Raw genomic sequence first — 19,085 nt, 5'->3', positions numbered from 1 at the left:
GGAGGCATAGTGTTTTCCTGCAGGGCTCTGGATCGCTGGAGTACGTGTGTTTCTTGCTTGTATATGCATCTGTATGAATTCTTTCACGTGTGTAACTGGTCTTCCCTGCCACGTGGGCAATAACTCATCCTGATGTGGCTCCTTCCTCCGGGTTTATGGGCTGCGCAGAGATCACTGTATTTATGATTCAATTAGGGAAACCGAAGTGTCCCGGCCGCCTGTCCTCTTCTGATCCACAAGGAAACTCATTACCATTATGTCTACAGCTGTGTTCAGCGTGGCTCAGAAATCTTGACAGTTATAGCAGAGAAAGGAAGCTGGGGCATTTAACGTCTGCTGTGGGCAGCATCCTCTTCTCAGCTACATAGCATCTTTCCCTGGAAATGAGCCAGCCCTTGGAGACAGATGGACTTGACTTCTAGAAAAGTCATAGCCCAGGGCACAATTGGCAGCCTGACTCCAGGGAGGGCTTGTTTCCTCCAAGTACACTCACATAGAGAAGGCAACACAAGATAGTATCCACTAATGAGGATACAAGCTTCCTGCTCTTAGAGATCCAATGAGGTGTCCTGTGCCCGAGATACGCAGTGAGCATATGGTGCCCACTCTGCATCCAGACTATCTGCTGTGTATGCATGGAGACTTTGACTATAGGGAAAGGAATGCTGGATGGGAAAAGAAGAATGCATGCTTTTGCCAGGAGTGTTCTTTTTAAAAATAGATATACTATGTGTGTGCGTGCTCATGTGTGTGGGCACCATGTGTGCCGAGGCTAGAGGTTGATGTCATGTGTCTTCCTCAGTTTCTCTGCATGGTTTTACACACACACACACACACACACACACACACACACACACACACCCACACCACACCACACCACACCACACAATTAAATCATCATCATAATACAAGACAGGATCTCTCAATGAATCTGGAAGTCTTAGATTTGGCTAGACCAGATGGTGAGCAAGCCCCAGGAATCCTCCAGTCTCTGTCTCCACAGCACTGAGATGAAGGATGCATACCACAGCAGCTGGCTCATTATATGGGTTCTAGGATCTGAACTCAGGTCCTCATGCCTGCAGTGGCAAACACTTTATCCCCTGAGTCATCTGCCCTGAGTTCTTTTGTTTTTTTTTTTTTGAAACAGAGTTTCTCTGTGTAGCTTTGCACCTTTCCTGGAACTCACTTGGTAGCCCAGGCTGGCCTCGAATTCACAGAGATCTGCCTGGCTCTGCCTCCTGAGTGCTGGAATTAAAGGTGTGTGCCACCTCACCCCCACCCCCCACCCCGGCGATGGAGTTCTTTTAAGGGTGAATTTCCACCAGGTATGGTGGCTCATGCCTGTAAAACCAGCACCTGGGAGGCTGACACAGGAGGAGTTTCATGAGTTTGAGGGCAACCTAGGTTACACAATGAGCTCCATGATACACAGTAAGACCTTGTCTCTAAAAAAACAGCAAAACACTAAAAGAATGAAAAGCAAGTGGTCCTGATGAGGTAAAAGCAAGTTCAGACTCGACTGGGAAGAGCCACTGGCTTGTACTTAGGATTAGTCTCTGGTGGGTTCTTTTCCTCTGCTGGGGTGATTATGCACGTCTCACACTCTCAGCCTACCCTTAACCTCCTGTTTCCTTTCCTTCCTGTGCATCCTCAGAGGGAGCGGCTGAGGAACATCGAACGCATCTGCTTCCTTCTGAGAAAGGTCAGAGGGGTCCTCCAGGTGGAGGGAGGGAGGATCCTAGGGGAAGGGGTCATCAGGTGAATGGCAGCAGGGAGGGCAAGGTAGAAGCAGGCCTCTGTTCTTTGAAAATCTTCAGAGGCAAGAGGGACTAATTACAGGAGGTGGCCTTCAGTCAGATGTCAGCCAAGACACTGGCTATGTCCACGGGCTCTCTGGTTGGCATTATAGGGTGTCCCTTTTCTGTATGATGATGGTTAGCATTTACAGTTCCTGCCATCTCCCAGTGTTTGTTCCTGACTGTGCTGGGCTCAGGATTGTAATGACATCTCCTGATGTAAGGAAGTTTTTAACTAGAGGCAGGGTGTCTTGAGGTTTGAACCTGTTACTCAGCTTTGCAATTTGGCCTTTCGGCAAGATCACTGGGTATGTTGGAGAGGTGGGACAAGAAAGTGCTGTCACAGAGGGACAGTAGACCACAGCCACCCCAAGTTTCTTCTGGAAGTACATTTGCATGCATGCCACCCAGGCATTGTCTGTTCAGACTCTGCCCTTCTCCAGCCAGGAAAATAAGTCAGCAAAGCTTAGAGAAGAGGGACTCATGGGTTTTAAAGCAAGGTCCCTGGCCTCAGTACAGAGTAGAGGGTACTGGCCACAGGAAAGCTATCGTCTGCCCAAATACAGCAAAACCAAAGGCCCCACCAACACTGACATGGGAAAGAGTTTCACGAAGTTTTAAAATTGTTTTCTGTATTTCACTGGAGGGAGCCCAATCTAGAAGCCCATCATTTCTCTAGCTAATAACTTAGCCTTTGATGTTTTCTAAGAAACAGAAGAATTCTGAATCTTATTTGTTTCAGCAGGAATGCATGCTCAGATAAGAGCATGCATTTGATAATAGTGATCCAAGGAATAAAGAATGACTAAGAAAACAGCATATCATTTGCATTAAAAATGTAAAAATTGCTTCCTAGATAATATCACAGACACCGGTAATCCACTCTGCTTATCAGTTCCATATTCTCTGGTTTGTTCTTTAAGATAATGCCTAAGTGACATAAGCCTGAGGAAGACAAAACTCAAACTGTTGTCTCTCAGACTCCAAGTTGCTGCCTTCCCATCCTGAGTGCACCAGCCTGTGTTCTCTGGCAGGTGATCACCCATATTCACGGCCCTTAGCCTTACTCAGCCTTCTGTTGCCTGACCGCAGACTGGCCACAGGAGGCAATGGTTGCCCCATCAAGGTCCTGATACCTACAGTCTTGTGCCCTAGGCTTTTCCAAGGTCAGAGCAAGGATGTGGCGTAAGCTAGCCAGGAATTCGCTTTGACATATGCAACTCTGCATGTGGTTTGCATCTGCCCCCCTGAGCAGTAGACAGAAATGCTTTACTCAGGGAATGTTGTATTTTAAGAAGAGCCTTTTCCTTACCCCTTCCTTTCTGGCTGCTGCCTCCGATGCTAGTGCGACACAGTTGCTGCTCACCGCGGTGGGCAGCATCAGGGAAGACAGTCCAAGAAAGACATCAGAGAGCAGGAACACCGAGCTGACGGACTCAGGCACAGTAGCTGTGTGAGATCATTCCCCTGCAGCCTCGTGGTTCTCTGGCTCCATGGAGTGGCCAGCACTGTGGGGCTAACAAGGCAGACACCAGTCAAGTGCCTGCCACTTTACTCCTTACAGGAGTCTCTCTTCTGCTCCAAGCTCTTGCCCCAAGCCTGGCTTTTGGCTTACGATGCTGTGTATCCTTTGCCTTTGTGCCTGCCTGCCCTGGGTACCCAGGGCCGTTTTCACTGATGTCAGCAGAGCACGGTTTCTTTCCGAGTGTAATTCTGAGTTGTTGAGACTTCTGCATCTGGCCATCGGGAACCAGCTATAGTTCACATCTTCTTTAGCTTAACTTGGTAAGCTATAGACTATTCCTACAGACATACTTCAGACCTGCTTCAGTGTGTACTCTTGCATGAGGCCTGTCTCTGCTACTACAAGGCTCAGGAAGGTCAGTGATGTTGAGTTGATCATCAGATATGGTGACAGTGAATGGAGAGCAGTGTGTGGCCTATTGAAGATGCCCGTTCTGTGGTTATTAAGTGCATAAATAATAGCTCTTTTGGTCCCTCTTCTTAGCAGCAAAGCTGTAGTCTTCATTTTGGGGGTGCCAGGACAGTACCAAATATCTACAATATACCGACCTTGCCCCTTAGAGATGGTATCTATTTATTTATTTAATTTATCTTTCTTTTTTTTGTGTGTGTATGTGACAGCGTCTTACGGAGCAAAGGCTGGCCTTGAACTCCTCATCCTCCTGCCTCCACTTTGCTAGTCCTGGGACTACAGGTGTGTGCCACAGGTGCGTGCCACCATGCCCAGACTGCCTGTGTTTTAAAATAAAAGCCAACTCCATGCCGTACTCATTTTCAACTCAGAAGACTTTAAACTTGTAGCTTCTCTGGTCCTCTTCATTCCCTCCGTGTTCGTATTTTCTGCCCTCTCTGCAGTCAGTATTTAGCCCCACCCCCCAATATCTGCTCCCAGCCAATCCCAGTTTTTTTTTTTTTTGTTTTTTTTTTTAGGATTAAAGGATGGTGGTTTTCTTAGTCACTGCTCTATTGCTGTGAAGAGACACTGTGACCAAGGCAGCTCTTATGAAAGAAAGCATTTAATTGGGGGCTGGCTTACAGTTTTGGGGGTTAGTCCATTATCATCATGGCAGGGAGCATGGCGGCATGCAGGCAGATGCTGGGGCAGTAGGGGAGAGCTACATCCTGATCTGTAGACAGAGAGAGAAAGAAACAAAGCTAATCCCCAGTAACACACTTCCTCTAACAGGGGCATACCTCCTAATCCTTTCAAACAGTGCCACATTCACATATATGAGCCTATGGGGTGGGGGTGGGGATTCCTATTCAAACTACCACAGTGGTGAAGTGTGCAAACATCCACCTTCCAATCCTGCTGTTACCCTTAGCATTTCTGTGACCTGTGGAGTATGGCTCAGGATGGCCCTCCTTTTTTCAGGAGGGTAATACTGGGTATCAAACATTGGCCTTCATGCATGCAAGGCAAGTGATCTACCATTGCGCCACTTCCCCAGGCCTCAGGGTAACTCTTAAGTGAGAGAACAAAACAATTCATCCTCATGGTGTTATCCTGGGAACAAAATTAGATAATACACACATGCAGTTCACATGTACTTAACACCTACTAAATGTCATTGTTAGTGGCCTGCCCCTTACTCCTCCTAAAATCCTTTATGGCATTTCCATGGGCACACAGGTTGAGATGATTCTTTGGCTGGTGACATCCTTCCCTCATCTTAGGTAAGTACCAGTTGATGTTCTGGAGACAAGGTTGTGAACAGAAGTGGTACACAGCCTGGGCCCCTCCCTCCTGTTGTTCACATCTTAAATGGGCTCCATTCAGATTCCCAAGCTAGGAGTTGTGTTAGGGATAGCATGAAAGCCATATGGATCTAGTTAGCATCCCCACCTTCTGGGAATTCTACCTTCCAAGAAATTTCTTGGAACCAGCCCCCCAAAACAACCCAGAATGTGATACGTCTCAGCAGCTGATTGCTGCTAAGCCACCTCCTTGGCCTTCTTGGGAGAGAGGAAAGGGTTGCAAAGTGGATCCATTTTTAGCTCTATAATTATCAGAAAATGTGTTCTTCGGGTAATTGTCTGAACGGCAGGGTGCTGGTGTCGTCTTGGGCTCATGATTCATGTTTTGTGGCTCCTTGTGCGGGTCTCTCCACCCGGTGTGTAGTAGGCTCTGTGGGCTATTGCACACTCTGTTTGGGAGATGTGTCACGGGAGATTGGGTGGCTGCTCCTAGGCTTCTCAGGCAGGCAGGCTGGGGAGGGACAGCCTGCTGCACCTGTGAGTTCAGAGTGGTCTCAGGGAAGGGCTTAAGTGGGGCCCAAAGAGTCAGGATGAGAATAAAGAGGAGCCTGCTTTGTTAGCAGTGATCTTCAGGCCTCGGATTTGGATTTAGAAGAGCCACGGCCACGATGATTGCAGAGTTTGGTTGATCTTGCCCAAGCTGGGGGACTTGACTACTTAGTTTGGAACATCTCTCTTGCTTGACAACTCTGGGCTCTTTCTTCATGTCCTAGTTTCTCCCAGACTATGTCTGGTTCCACAGAAGCTTTTCTGGTGTTAGTGGAGGGAATCAGCTCTGTGCACAGACAGCTTCCACTCTCAAGAGAATTCTCATGGAGATGTGGAAGAGTGGGTGGGGTTTGTCCAGGTAGAGGAGCTGATCCCAGTGGGATGATTGGAGGGGGCGGATGCTCTTGTGTTCAACACTGGACCAACCACAGAGGCAGTAACACTACAGGTACCCCCCACATGTTCCGTGGCCCCTCTATTACTGGGAGGAGCCCAGGTATGAATGTATGAAATAAAGCTGCCAGTACCAGTTGAATCTGTTGTAGAAACTCCATGATGTGGCTCCAAAAGCAGCCACTTTCCCAGTGGAAGTCACTTCTGTTAAACAAGAAGGCTCCATAGTCTCAATTTGCCACACACGGATACACAAACCCTTATACACTGTATCCAGGGATGGCTTCATGGTTTTCAGGGTCCAGTGAAACATGACAATATAAGGCTTCATGTGTGTGTGTGTGTGTGTGTGTGTGTGTGTGTGTGTGTGTGTGTGTGAGAGAGAGAGAGAGAGAGAGAGAGAGAGAGAGAGAGATGGGCTTCTTCTCCACAGGACCAGATTTGTCCACGGGGATATTGCTAGATGTCTGCACATGTTGAGGCCATGAGAGTCACTGGGAAATACCCTCTCCCTCTATAGTTCTGAGGTCTCCAAGGCTGGCCCAGTTATGTGAGGAGAATGAGACCCCAAGGAAGCCATCTGAGCCATCTGTCACTCAGAGCCGAGCCCAATAGATTTCACAAGCCTACATACCCATTAGCTGTGTGAGCAAATGTAAATTACCCTTGTTTTGAGATGCCAAATTTTAGAATGATTTATTATATAACACTGTTACGGCAATAGCTGTATTAGTCAGCTTTCCATCACTGTAATGAAATACCTGAGGCAATTCAAATATAAAGAGGTGAGGGTTATTTGGGCTCACATTTTCTGGAGATTCCAGTCAGGTGGCTTCATGTGACCTCTGACATCATGGTTAGTGCATCATGGCAGGAAGAATCACTCACCTCCTGAGCTACAAAACAAGGGGGAAGAAGAGGCTGGGGTCCCTCAGTTCTCTTTGAGGAAGCATCTTCAGTACCAAAAGCTCCACCACATCCAACAGCACCACTCAGATGACACACAGGCCCTTGGGGGATAGTGAAGATCCACATGAGAGCATTGGCAGTGGACACCATATATATATATGTCCTTCCTAGTGGGGAAATCCTTTAATTGTTTATTATTATTATTGTCGCCGTCGTTGTTGTTGTTTATATATGTGGGCGTGCCATAGCACATGTGGATGGAAGCCTGAGGACAACTTTGTGGGGTCACCCTTTCCTTTCCCCTTCATGATGTTCTGGGGGTTGATCTCGGGTCATCGGGTTTGTGTGACAAGTCCTTTACCCTCTGAGCAACCTTACCCTCCTCAATTTCTTGCTTTAAAAAATACCTTTCTTTTGAAAGTGGTACTTTTCTGTGGCAGAGTTCACCCCATTTGCTAATTCCACAAATTTTCAGATAGATGGCTTCAAAGTCTGTCCAGTTTCTCTGACTAAAGACAGTGGCTAATTGGTGTAATTATAAGCCGGAACCTCGAGAAAGATCCACATTGTTTTGGTGCATAATATTTGCTGTGTACCGACTAGTCGGGAGGATGGTGAGGATACCCCTCCCTCCAATCATGGGTTCTCTCTGCCACAGGGGCTGACTGGACTTCAAATCTCTTTAGCTGCCTATATTGCCTTCCTGCAGGGCACCAGGGTGGGGGTGAGATATTTTAATTGCAGGACATAATGCGGTGAATAGGGACTCATAAACTCAGAGGCTATTGTGTGGAATGCCTCAGAGAGGCCATCTGTAATGTAAATAAGACTTCCAACTAGAAATATCCATTGCTTGGGGACATCTGAGGTGGAACAATGGCAGTAGTTACTAACTCACTGAGTCCTCAGAGCAACCCTGTGAAGTGGGTGCTATTGGCCCCACTGGACAGAGAGAGAAACTGAGGCCTGTGGGTCTCATAGTCCCTAAGTGAAATCAGTAGGCAAGTCCATCTGAACAGAGTCCACAGTCTGAATCTCTATTCTATAGGGCAAGTCATTAGTTTACTTCAAAATGTAACCCATAAGGGCCACCTCTACAGTAATACAGCTCATCTATTTTAAAGGGAAAGACATGAATCCTAGAGCCACGCAGGGCCTGGGGGAATCTTTCCTAATACCATTGAACTTGGTGGTGGGATAGTTTACCCTGAAGGGAGTGCTTGAAGACAAGTAAAAATATCCTGGAACAAAACTTGCCAGTGGTGCCGACATCGTGTCTCATGAATAATTTATTTTCAAGGACTCTCGGTGGCAAGCTCCTGGTGAGTCAGAGGAGAGACAGAACATTTTACTCACCATGTAAATAGTGCTGTCATGAGGTCCCTGAACCAGAAGCTTGGAGGCACAAGGACTGGACCTGTCCTTACCTCACTCCTCCCAGAGAGCTGCAGGGTCACCCCAGGGCCCGATAACCATATCCATGGCAGCCTTGTTGACACCAGCTTTTCAGTGGAATCTAGGCAGCTGCCTGACACCATCAGTTTTCCACAGCCATCATAATAAAGAACCAAGTCAGTCTAATGTAGCTGCCATTTACATTTCTTATGAATCCATGGGACATGAGCTTTGCTCTGTGGTCTTGGTGGGGCCTGGCAGGGAGGGAGCATTTTTGTCTTCGTGAGGCTCCCTGAACTCTCTGGCAGCCCACAGGCCATTTGCTCCTCATCATTGGAGCAAACCTGGAATGGTTGTCTCCGGTCCACATCTCCTCTTCCCACACCTACCGGAGCTCATCCTCGCCGTGTCAGATGGAAATGGTAAAGCGTTAGTGCTTTTTCAACGCTTAGGGCTATACAAAACCCACTAGCATTTTAGTTCCTGGAACGCATCTTGGGACCAAGTCAGGGACAGACTGGGAGGGACGAAATCACAGGGCAAAGGGTCAGTGGTCTTCAGTGAGCCTTGGTGCCCTTTTGTGGAAATCATATGCTGGCTTTGTATCTGGAAGTAACAAATGCCAGAGTCTGCTGTCACTGTTAGTGGAACTGGAGGTTTCTAATGTCCCCCATGGAGACATTTTGACCCACATCTTCCTGGATGAACTGCATCCAGAAAGTTCTAATCCAGTAGGTCCTGAGAGGGTCCGACTGTCTACATTCTTTTCAGAGGCCCCCTGGGTATCCAGGGTAGGGAAGCATGGTGGGGATGCCTGGTGATTAGAATGGAGGATGTGCCAGTCACTCATAAGCAGTCATCCACATGGTACCCGGGGCATGTGGGGTGAGGTTAGTTGAGGGATAAGGGAAAGAGAGAACATCAGCAACCCAGAGAAGCTGATAGTCAACAGGCAGATGTGGCTCACTCACTGCTGCCTCCAGTGGAAACAGTCCAGGATGAGGCAGAGTCCTGGGCTCAGCTGGGGTCAGGCATCTCCAAGCCTGCTCTGTCTTGACTGTGTCTGGACAGAATGTCCTCCTCACCTTATGCTCAACAGACAGTTGGATTTGAGATAAATATTGGACTACACTGTAGGGTTCACTCAGGGAAGGAGTCTAGCAGCTCCCAAAGACTGGATTTGGGATCAATGACCTTAGGAAGCCTCATTACGAGTGGTCACAACCCCTGACTATGTCTTACAACAGTATGAGTACATTACTACACAGAGAGATTGCCCCTCCACCCATGATGGTTAATTGTATGTATCAACTTGGCTAGGCCATGGTGCTCAATTGGTGGTCAGACATGATTCTGGATGTTTCTGTGAGGCCAGATTTTTGGATGGGATTAAGCTTTAAATGGGAAAACTTGAGAAAAGCTGATTCCTTTGAGTCTCAGTTTCTTTTCTGTTGCTACCACAGAGTGCCAGTGGATACTTCATAGAGGACAGGAGTGTTTGAGCTCATGGCTGTGAAAACCAAGCGCTCAGCAGACATGCGTAGAAGAGAGGGCAGTCTTGCTTTATTATAACCCACTCTCCAGGTCACTCATTAATCCAGGCCTGGAGGTTCTGTACCAGTTCATGAGGACTGAAGCCCATGACCCAAATACTCCTTAAACATCCCAAACCTATGAATATGCACGCGCGCACACACACACACACACACACACACACACACACACACAGGTTTCCATGGAAAATGCTAGCACTATCCCTAATCCTGGCAAGTCAGTTTCAGTAGGTTTGTTGAAGGGCTTTGATCTGTGCTGAATCTTCAGACAGGCTGATAAGTTGGCCAAGTCTCAGGTCATCAAAGCCACCTGGTTGGCACATTTGCCTCCAGAGTCCCTTCCCCACACCTGCTGTTTCATGAGTGTCCATCCACGGGAACTGTCGTTTTCCAAACCTTTGTAGTCCTTCCTGCTGCTACCCTGGTTCCAGGCTTTGGGGACCAATGGCAATAATGATGCTCAATCAAATGCCATAATCAGGAAGACAGTCAGCTGGCCCTGTGTTGCCTTCGTGATGAAACAGTCCCCACAGCCTGGCCCACCCCACGTGAAGACCTACAGACACTCACTCTTAGTGCTGTGAGGGTGCGAGATCACTGGCCAGTCTGCTAGAAATAATTTGGGTGTTTGTAATATCTTACCATCTTCATTAGTGTAGAAAGGAGCTCCAGGTATTTATTGCAGGACACGTGGGATATGGAGACATGTGTTGGCTGTAAGGGACCCAATAGCAGCACTGAGGTAGGGACATAGTGGAACTCACTCTGGAGGGAACCCATCCAGGCCCACAGAGTCCTCTGCCTCCCAAGAGGATCTAGAGACCCGGATTCCTCCCATCTCTTGGGTTCTGCAAGTGTTTACTTGCCCAAGTAGCCTAGAAGGGGGGTCACTCCATAACCTTGTTCAAGCCGTAGGATGGAGGAAAGAAGCGTGGTGGGCTATTTCCTTGAAGGACACAGCCCATAAGTTAGCACTCTGCTTCTCCTTGACTCGTTGGCCAGATTTTAGGCAAAGGCCACATCTGTCTTTATGTGGGGAGACTGTTCTCAGCAGAAATGGGGAGTGGATATTGGGAGATAGCTTCTGGCATCAGTCTCAGGGGGCTTCCCCCCACAACTGCTGATGAGCTGCAAGGGCGGGGTGGAGGGGTTGGGGGCGAGGTGAAGTGCCACAGGTTGAGTGCAGTTGGATGGTACCAGGTGGAATCTGGGCCTGGTGGGAGTGGGAGGGAGGGAGCCAAGAAGGCTCAGAGATGGTCTTGATGGAGCTAGTGAGTGAGCACCAAGCTGGGTTTATCCATCCAATTGTAATCCATTCAAAATTCAGAGCCTACTCAGTTTGTGGTCCAGAATTGTATACTGAGGTCGATAGGTGCATCTGGGGCCTCATAAGTGTGTGTGTGTGTGTGTGTGTGTGTGTGTGTGTGTGTGTGTGTGTGTGTGTGTGTGTGTGTGTGTAAGGGAGGGGTGCTATTGTGAAGACCTGTTTAAGCTAGCTAAATGAGAACTCACTTTCTCTCTTCATTCCTTCCCAGAGTCCCTCAAAGCATTGACCACACAAAACCTTATATCGTGATGCCTTGCACATGTATTTTACACACTTATGTTCTTGAATGCAAGGATCATGGCCTCCTCTGCCCCTCCTGTAGTGCCCAGCAGGGATTCTGTTTATGTTAATTAGTTAAATGGATTAGTGAATGGATTAGTGGCCCTGAGCAGCTACCCCATGCAGCCATGGATGATGATTTCCATAATTCATGTGGCAAAAAGCTCATCATGGTGCATGCGATTGAGACACGTGAAGGAGACCAAAGAATCCTGGGGCAGGTTAGACAGGCTTTGTTAGGAGAGCGGCTCTCACTGCCCAGTGGGTAAGCATTGTCGTGGATGCACTAGCATTCTGGCTTCCAACCTCGCTTATGCATTCAAATCGACCAGGAAGCTTAAAAAAAAATAGGCTGCCTGGTCCCACCCCATGGTTTCTGGTTTAGTTGGTCTGGAGCCCAGCTCAGACCTTAGGTTGTTAGCAGCTCCCTGGGTGACTCTAATGGGCAGTCAGGCTGTGAGCCACTGAATTGGGAGGGAAGCCACACTTTGGTAATGCAGGTGGGGAGGCATTTCCACTCTCCATGTCCCCAGGGTGTGATTTAGAGAGCCATAATTTTCTAAATGGCACTGGAATAAAAGCAATAATTTGCCAACGGGTGCCCAAGTAAGATAGGAGGCGTTGGGCTCCTCATTTCCAAAGTGATGGCAGCCCTGCAGGGTGACTCATCTCAAGCAGTCCATGGACAACTTGTTTTTTCTTGGTACAAACTTTGTTTGCAGATGTCCCCTTTTCCAAGATGTGGCGAGAGTTAAAAATTCTGCTTTTCGACTCCTGAAATGCTCACCCTTCTAGGCCCTCATTCCAGCCCTTTTCCAAATTGCTGAAGGAGCAGGAAACATTTATGAGCTGTGTTTCTAGGTCACAAAGTGGGCCAGTGTTACCAAATCTAATAGCCTCTTGTTCTCAGCAGCACTGCCCTTCCTCTGCCTCTCTCCAAAGCTAAACCCAGCAGCATTTAGACCCAGGCAGGAGCCACAGAGAGCCCTTGGCTACAGATGGAGATTCCCGTGGGCTCCCAGCTTGAGGAAGCGGACAGGCTTGCTCCAGATGTGTCCTTTCCCTACGGAGAAGCCACATCTCTGAGCTGCCGTGCCAGCTCCCTTTGCAACTTCTATGGGGCTTGGGATTCTTGAAGCAATTTGGATCCCTGGTCCTCCGCCAGCCCCTAGTTTCATTGGCTCTCGGCCCTAAGCTGTCTATGGCACAGACAATTATACAACACATGGAGTTTAGATTCACTGGGATAAGACTCTGCAACAGGCTAGGAAAATGGCCCGAATAAGTTAAATGTGAAATACCAATGCAAATGCCATTATTATTAGGGGACAGAAAACCCACACCGTCTCCTTTCTGTATCTGTCAAGCAGTCAAAGCAATGATGGAATTCTGGACAATGTGCAGCAATTACAGCCGGGAGGTTGGTGGGGAGCACACAGCCAGAACAGCTTCACTGTGATAGCCTTTTAGCAGTGATCTCTCTGCCATTACCACTCAGCGCACCAGCGGGAGGTAGTGCCAGCACCACAGTGTCCTGGTGGGAACCAAATAAAAGACCCTGTCAGGAAGGTTTCTGCTAAGGATGACACATAGTTCCAATCCTCTCCGCAGGATTCGATGATGAGATGGCATCTGAGAGACTCTGCAGAATCCTGTAATACCTGCCTTTGTGGTACTTCACGGAGTTTCGATAGCGGCCATGCCAGCTGCTAACCGAATGCCTATTTAAGGGACATTAAGTTGTTTTTTTCAGTTGCTGATAAAGGATTTCAAATGGGATATTCCAGGCCTTGGTGTGGAAGGAGGTCAGAAGTTGTAAAGTTTCCATCAGCAGCCTGGAAGGTCAGTGTTGTAGTTAGAAGTTGTGTCGGGACCAAACACCTGATGGAAATGACATAGGAATGACTTACCTTGTTCATGGTCCAAGAGGCTTCAGTCCCACCTGGCAGGGAGGACATGGTAAAGCAGCTCATCATGGCAGCTAAGAAGTCGAGGAGAGTCCCAACAGAAAAAGGTCAGAGTAATGTGTAACCTCTAAGGACACACCCTTAGTGGACCCACTTTCTCTAACCAGCCTTACTTCCCACAGCCCTCCCACCTCCTGACAGTCTCCTCTCATTCTGGATTGGTCAATAGTTAGGTGATTCGATGAGAGTCCTCATGACACACTGGCTTCTGGAATCATCCTTGTAGACACACCCAGCAGTCTCCTTTGCTAACTCCTTTAGGTATCTTTCGGTCCAATCAAGATGAATATCAAAAGTAACCATCACAGTCCGCAAGGAAAATAGATGTATGGTGTTCACTGCCTGGTACAGCACGTGACCAGCAAGACTTCAGTGTCTGAATGACAGATGAATGAGTGAGTGAAAGAAACTTGGGGGACAATGCCAGATCCTCGGGAGAACACTTCCTTTCCTCTTCTGCTGGATGAGGTGGACATTGAGAACTGTGGCTCAGAGGCCTCACAGGCTTCTCTGGGCTGTTTTGTGAGTCCGATCTGCCACTGCTTCCCAGATCCCTGCCCTTCTCAGCAGACCGTACATTTACACGCACAGATTAAAGACATGACGCTACATTTTGGAGACACTTCCACTCCTTCAAGTGTTACAAAGCATGCTTGGTGCCATTCACATTTCTGTGTCCATGGGATGCACCATTAGCCATAGGCCTGTGTGCCCCAGTTTCTCCCCAGTATGACCATTCCCCTCATGACTCCTGCCCTCAAAGTCAAAACTAGGTTATGGTATTTTGAACCAAGGAGTCTTTTCAGTTCTAAGGGACTGTTGAGAAATTGGTGGCTTGGGAGAAAGCCTTTAGAGGGTGCCATGACCATTAACTGCCCCCTCAGGAACTCGTGTAGTCAGCCAGGGCTACCATGACACATTAGACATTTACTGTCTTGAATCATACATCTAATTAATCTTATCAATAAAAACCAGGAGTCAGAGATTGGGGTAAAACCTGAAAGACCAGAGAATCAGGAGAGCAGCCACAATCACTTCCTTCCTCCAGCCTTCCTCCAGTCCGAAAGGGCCGAGATCCTGTCTCTGTCCCACCTTATCACTTCCTGTTCCTCTCTGTACTGCCCTCTAGACCTCTATGGTTAACTAGTGGCTAGCTCCACCCTCTGACTTCAAGGAAGCTTTATTTGTCAGAACACAAACAAAATATCACACAACACTGTCTCTCAGCTGTAGCAGGAATCTTAAAAGGTACTTGTTAATTAACTCAAACCTGAGGCCAGGTATTGGGGTGAATGCTGGAAGATCAGAGAAGCAGAACAAGTCCCAGCTACCTCACCTCGCCAGTTCCTCAGCTGATCCTGTTTCCTCAGACTGGAAGCCTCTGAGTCTTCATCCAGAATGAATCTCAGCTGAACTGTTGCTCAAAAGCCTAAAAGCTTAACCAGCCAAAATGCTTCTAGTTTCTGGTCTTTACGCCTTATATATCTTTCTACTTTCTGCTATCACTCCCTGGGATTAAAGGCGTGTGTCACCATGCCTGGCTGTTCCTAATGTGGCCTTGAACTCAGAGATCCAGAGGGATTTCTGCCTCTGGAATGCTAGGATTAAAGGTATGAGTGCCACCATTTTCTGGCCTCTATGTCTGTCTAGTGGCTGTTCCATTCTCTGACTTTTTTATTAGGGTGCACAATACTTTGGGGAACACAATATCACCACACTCAGTACTGGAGCCAATAAACATGAGGCCAAGGTAACTGAAAGTTGGTTCCTGCTGAGGGCCCTCTCCTGGGCCTGCAGATGGCTCCCCACTTCCTGTGTCCTGTTGTGGCTTCTCCGTTGTGTGCTCTGTGTTCTATACCCCCTTCTTACAAAGATGACAGTCACGCTAGATTAAGGCCCATGCTAGTGATGTCATAACTTTACCTCTTTAAAGACCCTGTCTCCAAATGCTTGTCACATTCTGAGGTCCTGGGAGCTAGGACCTCAGCATGAGTTTGGGAAGGATAGTGAATAGTCAATCCATAACACATGCCAGGGAAGAGATTTTTATGAAAACAACCAACCCTTGATGAGAGAGAAAACGATTGGTCTACTGTTGACTCTGTCCCTTGGTGACTAGCAGATAGAGTGAACAGCCAGTGCCTGGGCTTTGCTTTTCTAGAATTTCCCTATAATCACAGGGGAAATTTGGAAAAGGAAGTAGTCTTATGTTTGTCTGAATGAAAAGTCAATTTTTTTTTTTTTTTTTTTTTTTTTTTCGAGACAGGGTTTCTCTGTGTAGCTTTGCGCCTTTCCTGGAACTCACTTGGTGGACCAGGCTGGCCTTGAACTCCCAGAGATCCACCTGGCTCTGCCTCCCAAATGCTGGGATTAAAGGTGTGCACCATCACCACCCGGCTGAAAAGTCAATTTATTGTGAGGAAAACTTGTGACGAAAAGGAGATGCCTCAAAGATACCCGGCCTCATCCCTTCAAGAAGCCATGCTTCCCACAGGAAGTAGCGTTCAGATCTGTCACCAAAGTCTCCACTATTAATTTAGTGCATGTCATGTAAAGCATGGGTCATTTATCATTCTAATTAGCTCTCGCCCCTGTCTCCCCAGAAGATATGGGTCAGAATCAAATCTATATAAATGACGCTCACATCCTATAGAAGTGCAGATTGCTGAGTAGGACTGTAGTTGTGTAATTACCCTAGTTTTGTTTATAGAACATTCCTTCCCAGGAGATCGAGGCATGTTCCTGGCCAGAAGTCGTCACTTGGTTGGAAGCCAGCTTGAGCCATTCTGGGGCTGAAGGAGATAATAAGGATGACAGACCACTTAGGGTCCTCGGCAGGCTGTGCCAAGAGGTAGTTACAAGCACCAGCTCTGGGGAGGCCAGCACAAGTTCATTGTTCTCTGGCTAGAGTACAGAGGATGCAATGGTTGTTTCTTTTGCTGGAGGAAGTGAGGTTAGCCAGATGTGGAAGAAGAGTCCATACTGGCTGTCTCCGCCTATGGGTTCTGCTATAATAAAACACCACAGCCTGGGCAGTGTTTACCTTCACAGTTCTGGGGGTGGGAAGTCCAAGATCAAGGCGTCAATAGATTGAGAGCCTTCACGGCCCACAGGTGGCTGTCACCTTGAGGTGTCTTCATTGTGGAGGAAGCTGCTGGCTCTGGATCATTACTCCTCTCCTTGTCCAGCCCTGAAGTCTCCGCTTTCATCATCTCAGCTAATCCTAATCGTTTCTCCAAGTCCCGCCTTCTAATACCACCGCGTTAGGGGCAGTACTTTCAGCATGTGAACCGGGGGAGAAGGGGGACAAGCAGTCACCATGCCACAGTGGCTCAACTAAAGCTTTTCTTATGGTGGCATCCACGAAGTTATCCGGTCTGCAGGCATTGTCTACAATGTGCAGCTGGACTGTCTAATTTGAGGCAACAATTCTGATGTCAGTGTGGGTTCCTCTTCACTAAAGAGGAAAGATCACCCAAGTATGCATGATACCCCACAGTAAACACTCTTTAGTCATGTCCGTATTTATGACCATTCTGTTCCTGGTTTTATTTGGCCCCTTGTGAATAACCCAACAATAATTTGTGTGCTTCTATCAGAAGGGAGCCTGGAAGGCTAGGTAATATGGATGTGTACTTTTAAAAAACCTGCCAGGTTACTTTCCCCCAAAGGTTGAAGCCGTCTGTATCCTACTCAGTGGTGCAAATAGGGCCTTTGTGAGCTGAACGTGGTGGCATTCAATCCCATCTGAACTGAGCAAGTGCTCTAATCCCAGCATTTGGGAGGCAGAGGCAGGTAGATATCTATGAGTTTGAGGCCAGCCTGGGCTACAGAGTGAGTTCTGGGACAGCCAGGAGACATAGTGATACCCTGTCTCAATACTCCCCCCACCCCCCTCAAGAGGGTATCTGTTTCTCCAGGCCAGTATTGCTATGACTCAGTGGCCTTGGGCGGCCCTCAGGCCAGCCTGTCACAATGGAACCCATCATTCACTCCCCAGGAAGATGCACAGCTTAGCAGTCAGGAACGCGTTCTAGCAGGCCAGCGTTTCTCAACCCCAGCGACACATTGGAAACCCCTAGAGGTTTAAAACCCAGGGCTCCAAATGACTCAAATCCAAAAAGTTGCACTTAATTTTTCCAGGCTGAGCTCAGACAACAGTCTTCTAAAACCTCCCAGGGGGTTCCTTGGCCTGCCTCAGGGGGAGGTGTGCCAGTACCAAACCTGAGTCCTTTTCTCTTCCTCCCTCCCTCCCTCCCTCCTTCCCTCCCTCCCTCTACCAAGCTTTTCTTGGAAATCAGAGAAAATTTGACTGCATGGCTTCCTCTCAGGAAGTAGCCTTTTCCTACACTGTCCTGGGCCTGTAGAAACAACCCTGTCAGGGGTGACTTTTAATTCCCACCCCCAAACCCCTTTGCAGAACTGGAAACTCAGATCTGAACACAGCATTTTGTGATGTGGCCAGCTGGCTGTGAGGAACTGGCTGGCAGAACTGGAGACGCCCCCTCCCCCCACAGCCTGCCCCTGACCTGAGGGCACCTTACTGCACCAGGTCAGTACCTCTGCCCGTTACAGGGGCAGGAGATCTTTATGAGACAATGGTCTGGTGTCCACACACCCCATTTGGCCCTGCCCTTGGGAGGGGAGAAATGCTACCCAAGGTTAAGTATGCTAGCGACCCAAATGAACCCCACGGGGCAGCAAGCGTGTTAATGAATGTGAATTACGAGTCTGGCTTAGCAGAGGGCCTCAAACCTTGCAGTATATTAATCACCTGGGGGAGAATAAAAAAATCCTGATGACCAGAATTTTACCCAAACCCACAAAGGCAGAATCTTTGAGGATGGGACCCAGCGTGGGTACTTTTTAAAGCTCCCCAAATGATTGCCGTGTGCAGCCGTGTTTGCAAAAGAGCACCCCAGAGAACCCTTGGATCTCATGTTTCTCACCACGGTTGGTAACTATGTGGGCCTGGCAATAGCCGCACCCAGTCCTTCCCTGATTTTCACCCTTCTACCCAGTTTTTGAGCTTAGAATCATTTCTGAAGCAATTTGTGTCCTGAAAGACAGAAATTACTGTCTTTTTCCCCCACAGGAGGCAAAAAATAGCCTCATTATTTTACACATAGTATTGTTCCCTGGTTCTGTAGGACCCTAGTATTCTATGGCCAGCCAGCCCCATACACAGTAAGTGTTTAAGCAGAACATGGGAAGTTTGACATCCTCATGGAGGACAGGTTGTCATCCCTCAGTTAATTCTCTCTGGAAATGCCTTCACAAACACATCAAGAAATGTGTTTTCTAGATGATACAAAATCCAGTTGAGAGTCACGACCAGCTGTTACAGGTGAGTCAGCTGGCATCACCCACAAGATGCAGCTGGGACTCCTACAATCCTTGAAGAGGAGCAAATGCAGAGCCTCATCTTACCTAGAAGTAGCAGCTTGGAGGAGAAGGGTCGCCCTGCAAGGACAGTATAGCTGCAGGGCTGAGCACTCTCCTTTCAATCTCCCCAGCAAAGCAAAGGCTCTGAAAGCCAACAGAGGCATCCCCCAGCAGCTGAGGTCTGCAGTGGACAACAGGAAGATCTGCGCTTGAACCCCCAGAGAACCTCTCTTAACTTTTGATTTTGAACAGTATCAGGGAGCGTTGAAAGAGTGTAATGATGAAGTTTGATACTGTATCACCAGGA

At 48.1% G+C, this 19,085-nt stretch overlaps 1 protein-coding gene across 1 annotated transcript in view; it reads left to right on the top strand.

Annotated features, from left to right (window-relative positions):
- Cnih3 (cornichon family AMPA receptor auxiliary protein 3) overlaps positions 1-19,085 on the top strand; it is a 118,381-nt gene that overhangs the window by 57,616 nt on the left and 41,680 nt on the right. Inside the window, exon 3 of the mRNA XM_036202390.1 lies at positions 1,658-1,705. Within this exon, the coding sequence (XP_036058283.1) occupies positions 1,658-1,705 (48 nt within the window). The remainder of the gene's footprint in view (positions 1-1,657; positions 1,706-19,085) is intronic.

The sequence above is a fragment of the Onychomys torridus genome, chromosome 11 (genome assembly GCF_903995425.1).
Source record: "Onychomys torridus chromosome 11, mOncTor1.1, whole genome shotgun sequence".
NCBI lineage: Eukaryota > Metazoa > Chordata > Mammalia > Rodentia > Cricetidae > Onychomys > Onychomys torridus.
The sequence above is the reverse complement of the archived record's forward strand: the minus strand, read 5'-3'. Positions and strand labels throughout refer to the sequence as shown.